The sequence below is a fragment of the Mesocricetus auratus genome, unplaced genomic scaffold, assembly GCF_017639785.1.
Source record: "Mesocricetus auratus isolate SY011 unplaced genomic scaffold, BCM_Maur_2.0 Super-Scaffold_100008, whole genome shotgun sequence".
Taxonomy (NCBI): Eukaryota; Metazoa; Chordata; class Mammalia; order Rodentia; family Cricetidae; genus Mesocricetus; species Mesocricetus auratus.
Window position 1 is genome coordinate 46,815,013 of NW_024429192.1, and position 12,437 is coordinate 46,827,449.

Here is a 12,437-nt window from a genome sequence, read left to right on the forward strand (position 1 = left end):
ATGAAATAGGAAAGGAAGGAAGCGATGCGATGGGGAGGTGGAAGAGTGAAAGGGGAGGCCATGGGGGATGGGGAAGAGTAGGGAGGAAAATTAGCAATTGTGTTTAAAAATACATAATGAATTTGTTTATGTTAATTAAAACATGAAAATAAGGAATAAAGGTAAAGGCTTTCTTCTACAACGAAAATATACAAACATATGAGTTTGTGTGTATATAAATAAACATGCCTTTTCCTTGAAGGTAGGGTATTTTACCCTGCTGCTTAGATGCATTTTTTAACAGTTACCTTATGTGTTCTGTGTACTCATCTGTATACAGAGCTTCACATTCCAATTGAGCCTGTTATAAAGTCATGCAGGGAGACTATCCCTCACTTTGTCCCTCTTTGCATGAATACTGGCTGATGGTCTTGGAGCTGCCTCAAGGAGAAAGAGAAACTCTCTAGGAAAGTTCTGTACAACTTTGCATTGAAGGAACAGTGGTTGTGTAGTTTTCCTCTGTACTGGCTGTATTGCCTTTAAGGGCCAGTTCCACAAAGATAGGAGTAATATAATCTACTATATGAGAGGTGGCAGCTGGGTTTTACTTTGTTCACCTGATTCAGAGTAAACCCCCTGCTTCAATAAAAAGTCAGGTGAAATGAAATGCCTCTGAACAGCTCATTTCTATTCACAGCTGTAAAGATGACTACTAGAGTTTTCATTCCTTCTAGACTTATATTTTATAGCTTTTAGTAGTTATTATGTATGCACTTTTAATATCATATACAAAGTATGTTTTATATGTAAAAATATTCTACCATGCAAAGATTTCCCAATTTATATACTGTTTTTGTTTGTTTATAGTACTAGGGGTTAAAGAAACCCACAGCATCCTGGGCAAGTTCATAGCCAATGAGCCTACTCCAAGTCCTCCAAGTTCATGCATTTGAAAGTGTTCCCCAGACTTCACAGAACATACTCATATAAGACTTGCATTTAAAGTCAAAGGACAGAGCAGCAAGGAAATGAGAATACAGTCATTGGGGACTCAAGGGGAATTATGAGGACTCAAGGAACATTATGAGGACTCAAGGGAAATTATATCTGTAAGCTTTCTAGAACTACACTCCGTCTACTGTCTTCAATTTGAACCACCAAGATGTGTGTATCTTGACTTTAAAAAAGCTCAAAGCAAAAATCTTAAGTAGCATGTTTACTTTTTATTTTTTATTACAATTACTTAGTGGCAGGGTAGACAGGTCAGGAACAACTTGTAGGAGTCAGTTCTCTCCAATAGTGTAAGTTCTGAAAATCAAACTCAGGTCATTGGACTCGGCAACAGGCAGCACTCTTATGCCAACTGGAAACCACCTAACCCCAGTCGTTTCGGACTGGAAACAACACATTGTAAATTCCACTGTCTATCCTGGCCAAGAGTCAAAAAACTAAGTATTCTGGTATTCCCAGAGATACCAGCTTGACTGTTCCAGTGATGATACAGGACTTTGATGCTCTAACTTTAAACATAGCCTCCATATCCCCTCTCTTCCATGTAGCTCTGTCTCTTGTCTTTGGCCTCAGCCACAGAGGCTTTTCATGCCATGGACAGTAGACTACAAGTATGTTAATTGTTGGGGAATATTATTTTCAGGCGTGTGACTTTTGTTTACACTGCATTTGTTTAACTCTGTGAAGCTGTGTTACTGTGCCTGTCTAAATCACCTTATGTTCTAATAAAGATCTGAACGTCCAATAGCAAGGCAGGAGCAAGGATAGGTGGGGCTGGCAGGCAGAGAGGATAAATAGAAGGAGAAAGGAGGAGGAGGAGGAACCGCCAGAGAACAAGGAGAGGAGGATGTCAGGGATCAGCCACCCAGCCAGCCATGGAGGAAGAAGGAAAGTAAGATATACAGAAGTAAGAAAGGTAAAAGCCCAGAGGGAAAAGGTAGATAGATGGGTTAAGTTAAGAAAAGCTGACTAGAAACAAGCCAAGTTAAGGTTGGACATTCATAAGCCTCTGTGTGTGATTCATTTGGGAGCTGGGTGGAGGATCTCTCAAAAAGCCTAAAGATCCACAGAGTAAAAAAAATAATTTCAAGCAATGACTTTTGCCTTAGTTATGGATGGTGAACAGGCACATATTTCTCAAAAAGAAAGATTGAGACTTCCTTAGATTCAACTTTGACGAAATGATTCAATGAACTCACTATTCTTTTGTGTTTAGTTCAGTAGAAATGAAGTGTTTGTTTATAAATGAACTAGTGCTAGTGCCGCCATCTTTCATGAATACCCAAAAACTTCTTAAAGCTGAGAAAGATATGACATCCCCAGGGAAGCTGTGTCCAAACTGTAATGATCCAAAATCCATTGACCATTGACCGTGGTAATGATGGAGCCAGTGGAAGACACCTGCTAAGGTCACAAGGAACTTGAAGGGAAAACCGTGTAATCACTCAGATGGCTACAGAGCACAGTTTCTCCTCATTTCTCCCTTGCTGCTGCTTCCTCTCCTTTCTTTCCATTGCTACACCTCCTGTTACAATTAGTGATCTTTGCAACTGTTGTCTGCTTGTCTGAGTTTGTGTGTAAAGAGAAAAGTCTTCCAGTTTTGTGTTCCGGACTCTAGCAGAGTATATAGAAAATAACACATTCTTTGAATCATTTATACTAAGTAAAGTCTAGCCTTCAAGGTACTATGATTAAGAATGGCAACGTCAAATCATTCCTTGTATCAGTCAAGTCTTCCAATCACTCCTGACTTGGTCTTCTCAGATTGAGGCATATCTCTTGAACCGAGCCCACCCTTGTCCTCTTTTGTCTTTCTGAAGGCAGTCCATGGAGAAAAACAAGTCAAAAGAGCTATGAATAACTACAGCTCATTTTGTAGATGTGGGAGGATTTAGCTCCCATAGGCAGTGAAAGGGCTCATGGTAAACTACAAGTTAGTCGCAAAACCTGGGAACACAATGAGTATGGTTTGACTAGCAGCTGGTAGACCCAGCCAAGGCAGATGTCTGGCAAACCAAGCAAAGGTTAAAATAGAATGAATAACGGTGGCTGAAGTTCAAGACACTCCCAGATTGGGCAAATAGTACATGATCATGTCCCAAGTCAACAGAGCATGTGAGCTCCCATTGGCTCAGCCTCAGCATGTCCAGGTTGTGTCTAGTTTCTGCCCCAAGACCTTTAAAAAGCCCCTACTCACAGCTCAACCTTTTAATAATAATAAAATTTATTTCTCAAAGTAGATTTTCAGAGCTGCCATTAACAATATTCCATAAAGCCAAAACAATTTTCTGCCTCTTGGGACCCATCCCACTTTCAGGAATCTTTCTCACTTTTTCTTAATAAGCCTGCTTTCATTTTACTCCTTTCAGCAAATTTGAGAGGTGACTCTGATGGCTATCTGGCACCTTTGTCCTCTAGGTTAAGGCTACCAGAGGCAAGAAAGGCAATCAGTCAATACAGAACCTTTGTATTTAGTATTTTACCCCCAAACCTGAAAAGATCATAAAAGTCACTGAGTTAGACAGGAATTTAGAAATTGCATTTTCATAATAAATATTGGTTTAGAGTTGATGGCCAGTATTACTACTCTGGTGTTACCATGTTTCATAAAAGAATTCAATATGGCAAAGAACTATTGTAAATATTTTTAGGCTGACATTTCAAGTGTTAAGAAGCCAGACATGGTGATTCATGCATTTAATCCCACCATTTGGGCAGAAGCGAGTGGATCTTGTGAGGCTGAGGCCAGCCTGATCTACATGTGAGTTCTAGATAAGTCAGAGCTAGACCAAAGAGAGACCCTGTCTCAAAAGAAAATAAGACCATCTGTTGTGTTCTGCTTCTATCCAGGTGTTTTCTGAAAACATATGCACCTTGCTATTTATTTTCTTTAACTTAGTTTTCAATTGCAAACTGGTATAAAAATGATGAAGAGATAAACAAATACTTTATAGAAATTTGCATATAAAATAGAGACACTACCTATTTTTTCAGTACAATTATTTAGCACCAGATTTCTTTTAAATGTCTCAATAACCACTCATGAATAGGGGAAAGTTGACTATTTCTTTAATCTTGGAAGAACACTGAAAGAAAAGGGCAGGCAATGTAGAGTATGGAGTACTTCCCTTGTGTAGCTGGCCACACACAGCTTTAGCAGATGAAGAGGAAACTGAATGGGAATAGGGTTACATATTTCTGTTCAGTAAGGGTATCCATGGTGGTAACTTTCATGATGACGGTAGTCATCCTGGTAGCCATCCTGGTAGCCTTGGTGGTAATTATGGTAACCATATCCTGCATATTCATCTTCTGGGCAGCGCATCCCCAGTGACTGCTGAATGGCCATTTCCTGTCTCCGAAGTTGCATGGAATCAATTAAGTCATACACGATGACCATTGACCACATAGGAGACGGATACCAAGATTTAACATTCCCATCTTTTCCAACTAGAAGCATGGAAAAATACTCTGGGCTCACTTGGAAATAGTTGCGAATGTCTTTCACCAAGTGGGCTGGTACATCTTCCCGCTCAACAGTGGAGCTACCTGGAATAGTATTGGAATGGTTGTTAGTGGACTAAAGAGTCAAGAGTTCATAGACATGTCAAAGCTAGATGAGATCACTATGAGAGCAGAAGACCCATGAACCTGTTCTCTTTAGCTCAAGTACAGTTGTCTGCTGGGAACATCCAACTACAAGTTCTACACTAGGTTGTGCAAGGGTGTTAGTGTGAAACTATAATACACGTGACATCTCTTTTGAGAATGTTGCAAAATACAGAACACATGCCTTAGTTCTGCAACAGCAACGTCTTTACAACCTGTTACTGGCAAACAATGATGTTTTTATTTCTAAGCCTGTTTCCAATTAGCTTACTTCTTTGCATTCCAGTTTTCCTTTCAAGTGACAATGGAAAGCTTGTTGTCTAGGGTGAAAAATACCAGTTAAACTGAGAACCAATGACTGGATCTAAACTAGTAGTATATGTGCAAAGAAGGAAAAGAGGGGAACAAAGTGTGGCAGGCAGTGGGGTGGTCTTCTCTGGTATTCTGCCTACTATTTCACACAGTAGCATTTATTTCAATAAGAGGAAGGAGTGGATGTGCCTTCTGCAGCCTTCAGTCTGTAGTCAGTTTCTTTAGCTTCTTTGAGCCTTTTACTTCATTTCATAATCTCTTGAAAGGAAATCAAGTTGGTACAACTTCATAAAACAATCATGAGATTAAATGATAGAACATGACATACTGTGAAAACCTTAAAGCTTCTTATAGACAAAAAGCATGATTTTGATTTTGAAAACAGATACTTTTTACTGTTTGAATAAATTTTTTATCAAAACCAAGATAAGCCCTTCGTCCAGCCTCTGCCCCATGTACGTGACGGACACACAAGCATGTCCATGCACACACACTATTCTTTAAGGTATACCTACTGCTTGCATATAGCTTAACACAATTTAATTAGACTTAATGCTAATTCACAATGTTTTAAAATAATAAAACATTACCGTTAATTGGGAACAGTTCCAGGACGCCTCCAACCTCTTCTCCAACGCCCAAAAGCTTCAGAAGAGTTATGTGCCGCAGACCTGACACAAGAGAAGACAACCACAAAATTAGAGGAGACAATCGGAAAACTTCTTCCACTTCCCAAACCCTGACAACTGGTGATTTTTCAAGTCAATTAAAATTTGAAAAGGATACAAAACATAAAAAGTCAAGTAGAATAATCTGTTTACATTGTTTCCAAAAGATAGGAAGTGCTTTTAAAACTAAAAAGACTGGTTGCATATTTTAGGATTAGCAAGAATCAGGTGGCTTTGTGTGTGAGGAGGCTGGACTGAAACAGATGAAGAATTTGCTCTTAAAATGACTCTCACTATAAAATACCGAAATATGAAACTACTGATAGTAAAATACTAAAATACCTAACATGAGCTAGGCACAATGATTGGCATTAAAAAAAAAAAAGCTTAAGGCTGAAGTTTTCACACCTGTTATGGATAACTTCCCCTCAGAGAGAAAAACCACACAAAGCATGTGAGCGATGTTTAAAGGGTCAGTCATAGGATAGATGCCCCTTGACTGGCAGGTTCTTACTCATGCAGAGGGTCCCAGGGGAAGCCCAGGCAAGCACAGCTAGCCTCCCATCTTCAGCTCAAGTTTCAGCAGAGGAGGGAAGGTCATGCCTTGATAGCTTGTTGGAATTCTTTTGAAGATGAAAAGCATGTGAAGGGATTCAGAAAGAAAACATCAGGATGAAACATCTAGCAGGGGTAATAGCTTGGAGCTAATGATAAGATCAGCAGAGTATGTTGCCCCTGGGGGGGGGTGGAATTAAATGCTTCTATGTGGGAGGGCTCCTGTGAGAAGGCCACTAAAATCAAGGCACCGTGCTATTTCCCAGAGTTTTGTTTTGTTTTCCACCTTTATCTTTCCCCAAAGGTGAAGCATTCTATTCCAAACACTAGTGAGTCATATTTTCAGAAGTGAAGGTCATGAATTTAATGACTCCTGGAAAGCATGCTTTGTTCACATTTCCTGCGTTTAACAAAAGAATTTGCTTATATCTGTGTGGCACAGGCTTTCTGTGCCAGAATAAAAAAATAAAATAAACACCTCTTAGCTTTTGAAAAGGCATCTATAAAACAGTAGCAAGCCATGATTTTATTTGTCATCATTGTTTTTTGACATGGGTGGCACAATACAGCTCAGGATGGCCTGGAACTCACAAACCCCTGGGCTGAGCCTCCTGGTGCTGAGATTATAGATATGTGCCACCAAAACAGGGTATGTTTTGACTTACATCTGTACTGTGATGAATTTGTGGTTGCTCTAAGAATACCTTTCATAATTAGCACCACTGATGATTCTGAAGACTTTTAACTGCAACTCAAAATATTGACACAATCAGATATTCTGTGTTGATAGTTATAAATTGTTAGCCTTGATAAATGGAGGATAAGTGAGTTCTTAAATTGTCTTACCATTTGGAGCTTGCTTTCTGCCTTATTTTGAATTACTTCACATCTTACAATCTTATAATTTAGAGGCACTGGGCCGTACCACAGAACCAGGTCCTGATAATGCTTCACAAAATATGATCACCATTCCTTCAAAACTCAAGTACAGTTTTATAGCTGCACCATTAGTATAGACCTCATGATTCTTCTACTGGGAGAATCAAGATGGTCTTGATTTGTAATGTTGTAAGTTTTAAATTGATGACCAGAAACCAACCCTCCATACCTCTAATGACTCAAGGTGCTCTCTCCCCAGCTCCAGAGCTCATGGATGTCACCTAGGACATTGACACTATTGACTTTACCATCATTCCATTCCACACTGAACCTGGGAAAAGCTCTATGTACTGTGCATGTTTCTGTGGTCACATTAAAAATGATAATAGTGCTTTCAGTTTCCTAATGTTTAGTAAGTTAGGTGCCCTGTTATTTTTGAAAATATTGAGGGATTTGCAACAAGGAGAGAAGAAACATTTTTTTTCTTTTTGACTTGACTTAATAAGATTCAGAACCAGGCACACTGACACACACCCATAATTCCAGCACACAGGAGGATAAGGCAGGAGGATTTCGAGTTACATAGTGGACATTCTGTCTCTAAAAATAAAATAAAATAAGGTTCTGGTTCATTAATTCTCAGAGTAAGATCAATTTATAAAGAAGTACTCAATGTTAGTAGCCAGTACCCAGGTGTCAGATAAGCATTTTTAAGACATCTTTAAAAAGAAATAAAAAGAAATAATTAAAGTAATTTTCACTATTTGCAGATGATATGATAGTTTACATAAGTGACCCAAAAATCTCTACCAAGGAACTTTTACAACTGATACCTTCAGCAAAGTGGCAGGATACAAGGTCAACTCAAGAAAATCAGTAGCCCTACTATATACAGACAACAAAAGGGCTGAGAAAGAAATCAAAGAAACATCACCCTTTACAATTGCCAAAGATAACATAAAATACCTTGGAGGTAGCGATAACTAGACAAGTGAAAGACATGTATCACAAGAACTTTGAATCTTTAAAGAAAAAAAAATCGATCAAAGACCTCAACATAAATCCAACCACACTGAACCTCTTAGAAGAGAAAGTGGGTGGTACCCTTGAACGAATTGGTACAGGAGACAGCTTCCTGAACATAACACCAGTAGCACAGACAGGGAGATCAACAATTAATACATGGGACCTCCTGAAACTGAGAAGCTTCTGTAAGGCAAAGGACACAGTCAGCAAGACAAAAAGGTAGCCCACAGAATGGGAAAAAATATTCACTAACCCCACATCTGACAGAGGACTGATCTCCAAAATTTACAAAGAACTCAACAAGCAAGTCTCCAAAATACCAAGGGATCCAATTAAAAAGTGGGGTACAGAACTAAATAGAGATTACTCAATAGAAGAGTCTAAAATGACTGAGAGACACTTAAGAAAGTGCTCAACATCCCTAGTTATCAGGGAAATGCAAATCAAAACAACTCTGAGATACCATCTTACTCCAGTCAGAATAGCTAAAATCAAAAACACCAATGACAGTTTATGCTGGAAAGGATGTGGAGAAAGGGGAACACTGGTCCATTGCTGGTGGGAGTGCTAACTTGTACAGCCACTTTGGAAATCAGTATGGCGATTCCTCAGGAAAATGGGAATCAGTCTATAACAAGGCCCAGCAATTCCACTCTTAGGCATATATCCAATCGGTATATGGGCATATGAGGAATGGAGTGAGGATTGGGGGTGGCTGGGGGCCTGGTGGGAGGTGTGGGGGAGGAGGGGGAGGGAGAGGGATGCACATTCATATAACAAGGATGTCTGTTCCACTATATTCATAACAGCATTATTTGTGATAACCAGAACCTGGAAGCAACCTAGATGCCCCTCAATTTAAAGGTGGATAGAGAAAATGTGGTAGAATTTACTTAATGGAGTACTATTCAGCAGGAAAAAAAAACAATGGAATCTTGAAATTTGCAGGCAAATGGATGGCACTAGAAAAAACCATCCTGAGTGAAATAACCTAGTCACAAAAAGACAAACATGGTATGTACTCACTCATTTATGGATTTTAGACTTGTATCATGGGAGTGCCAGCCTATAATCCCACTGCCAGAGAATCTGGGAAACAGAACCTTCATCCAGTGACTGATGGAAGCAGAGGCAGATACTCACAACTTAACACTGAACTGAACTCCTGGAATCCAGTGACACAGAGGGAGGACTGATGAGCAAAGGAGTCAAGACTGGGCTGGTTTAACTGCTGAACTGAACAAGAGGGAGCTCTTGGACCCCAGATTGATGGCTAGGAGGCCAGCATGGTACTGATCCAGACCCCCTGAATGTGGGTGTCAGTGAGGAGGCCTAGGCAATCTATGGGGCCTTGGATAGTAGATCAGTATTTATCCCTGGCATGCAAATGGACTTTGGATGTCCATCTCATAATGAGGGATGCTCTTTCACCCTGAACTCTTGGGGGAGGTCCTAGGCCCTGTCCTGAATGAAATGACAGACTCTGGAGATCCCCCATGGAGGGCCTCACCCTCCCTGGGGAATGGAGTGGGGATTGGGTGGGGGCCTGGGGGCCTGGTGGGAGGTGGGGGAGGAGGGGAGGGAGAGGGAGCTGGGACTGACATGTGAAGCAAGCTTGTTTCTAATTTAAATCAGAAATGAAAAAAGTAATTGATAAAAGTAATTAATTAAAAGTAGGTACTTGTAAATGCTTCAGTGTAAAATGTGAAAGGAAGAAGGACCTATAGTTGACCAAAACAGTGCTTTGAAAACAACTTCCCATTCAATAAATAGAATGTGTATCTGAGAATCTACATCTGGATTGGGGTATATTTGGATGAGCTAAGGCTGTGTGTTTCATTTTAGAATCATCCAGAAAGTGGTATGGGAAAGCAAAAATGATGTGCCTCTTACTCACCAAAATTGCATGCTTGACCACTGAGGGCAGAGAGCTGTTGTGAATAGGCCCAGTCTTCATCATTAGGGGCAGAGATCACCAGCAACCGCCTCCTCCATCGGAACCTGGAAAAGACACATGAGGCTGCTGTGACTGCTTCAAACAACAGAGGCCAGTGTGAGAAAGCATTGAAACATTGGTGGTTGGGTTTTTCCATTCCCAAAATAAAAATCCCTAGTCCATAGAACTCTCCCACAGTTCCTGAAAGCCGTTAGACTGCATTGCCACATACTGATAACTTTCTCTGTTGTGACTTCAGTATGCCTGCATGATGTGTTGGGTCATGGTCACCATGTCTGATGAGGTCACTTAAGGTGAAGTGAAGCTCTCAGTTATAATGAAGACTAACCAAATTTTAAAGGAGGCAGAAAAACCAAGACTAAGAAGAGTGCTGAAGAGAACTGAGGTCACAGCAGAGCTCCCTGTGGAGTTCAGCATGCATTGGGAGATGAGAATACACACATACACAAAAGGCTAGAAAAAGACCATTAAATTTTTGGCAGCAAGAAAGAAAATAGAAAATCACTAAAAGAGTTAAAGAGAGTTTCAGAAGAATAAAAACCTGTGTTCTTTCCTTAGTAGCCAGTTGTTATTCTAGAGGCAAATGTAAGTTCTGATTCTTATCCTATTATCGTTAGTGAAAGTCAATACAACTGCCTCTATGAAGAGGAAAATCATGGTATTTTGGCAAACCTGGCTTCTACTGTTAGTATGACTGTCATGGTACCTTTATCTTGTATGTGGAAACTTGAATTCAAGTTTGCCATCACTGCTTTTTGGGTGTCTTCAAGCATGTCACTAAGTCTCACTTTCCCTTATTCCAGAATTGAAAATATCAGTGTCTACTTCAAAAGGGTGTTACAAATTTAAATTCCAAAACCCATCAGTATTAAATTAAATTAAATTCCAAACCCATATGATGGCATCGATCTGGGAAATTGTGTCTTAATGTGCAGGTTCCCACTTTAAAATCCTGCCACTAACACACCTTGGACGTCACCCATCACCATGCCACATGACAACCTATTTGATTCCTGCGCCAGTGTGCTACTTTAAAGCTCACTTCCACTACATAGGCTGTGTTCCTCACTAAGGCTCAAGAAAGTAAGCTTTATTTCCCCCAGATGATGCATGATGAGAGAGACACAAAGAAGTGAGTGGTTTGCACAACTAGTAAATCTAAGGTGGTACCAAAATATGGGCTTAAGGATGCTGATGCTTTAGACATGCTCTCTGGATCCCCAGTGTGGTGTGAAATACATACAGTATGCTTCCAAGGCGAAGCTGAATAGAGTTGTCTCAACCTGGAAAGGGGGAGTTGCTTTCTGCCTCAGGTGTAGGCAGCCAGCAGGTATTAACAATCCCGGAGCGCGTGGTTCTCTCCCTATGCCCTATCTAGCTTCAAACTGAACACGAGTGTTTTCAACCCCAAAGAAAATGGCCCCTTGGAAGCAATAGTGGTTTTGGTGAATGAGGGAAAATAATAGACTAATGAAACACAAGCTCTGAATGGATGCCTGTCTCCTAAGACTTGCCAAGAATTGCTTGCGCTATGACATTACATTCACTTCCTCTGCTTGTTTTTCTTCAAAGGGAAAGAAAAACAAGTCTCCACTGAGGATAAGGAGATGAGTGTTTTGGCACAGATCGAGGGAAAGGAACACATGAGACGGTCCAGAGGTTCCTGGGAAAGGGAACAGTGGCAGCTGCTGGGTCACAAGCACGGCTGGTCTCTGGATTTCCCTGCTTCCTTAGGAGGAGTGCCAGGCCAGAGCTGGCCTCCAGCCAGGATCTAACCAGGCTAGCCTCTCTGGCCTACATGGAGCCATTGAGCTGTTTTAGTGATGTCTGTCTCAATTTGTTTACCTGTATGTACCACTGAATGAGGTTTTGATGGGAGAGGGATGAGACGCCCAGTCTCAGACATGACCCGAGCACAGTGCTTCCCATAAGGAACGATTGGATGTCCCACACAGGGATCCAAAGCTGTGCCTTTAGTGCCCAGCTCAAGGCACTAAAGAAATAATGCCCAAGGTCTGTCTGTGACAAGACTTGTGACCTTGCTTAGGTCTCCATTTGGGGCAAATTGTTTTTTCTGTCACTTCAACTTCTCAGTCAATGAAACCCTGCAAGGTCTGCATGTGTTTGCTTCTTTTTAGCTGGCATACCAAATTAGTGTGTATTTGCCCACTCTTTGGGGCTTCTGTCTCAGGGACGGGTAATTATAAAATAAAATGCAGTGTTAAAGACCAGACTGGCTTCAGGGTCTGGTCAGTTGAAACCAGGCTGTGCTGTCTCATCAACAAGTCAGCAAATTTAAGGAAAATTCCCATTTAGGGACTGGCTTAGTCACAGAACTTTTCTTTCTTTCTTTTCCTTCCCTTTTCTTTTTTTCCAGTTTCAGGGTTTTTCCTATTTCTCTTTGCCTGAGTTTCAATTCTGAATTCAATTCTACTGAGTTT

At 40.6% G+C, this 12,437-nt stretch overlaps 1 protein-coding gene across 1 annotated transcript in view; it reads right to left on the bottom strand.

Annotated features, from left to right (window-relative positions):
- Window positions 1-4,037: 4,037 nt before the first annotated feature.
- The window catches only part of Ccdc80 (coiled-coil domain containing 80), a 34,053-nt gene continuing 25,653 nt past the window's right edge, over window positions 4,038-12,437 (bottom strand). Inside the window, exons 6-8 of the mRNA XM_005074758.4 lie at window positions 9,937-10,040; window positions 5,502-5,582; window positions 4,038-4,539 (exon numbers count right to left, since the gene is read on the bottom strand). Of these exons, the coding sequence (XP_005074815.1) occupies window positions 4,193-4,539; window positions 5,502-5,582; window positions 9,937-10,040 (532 nt within the window). The 3' untranslated portion in view covers window positions 4,038-4,192. The remainder of the gene's footprint in view (window positions 4,540-5,501; window positions 5,583-9,936; window positions 10,041-12,437) is intronic.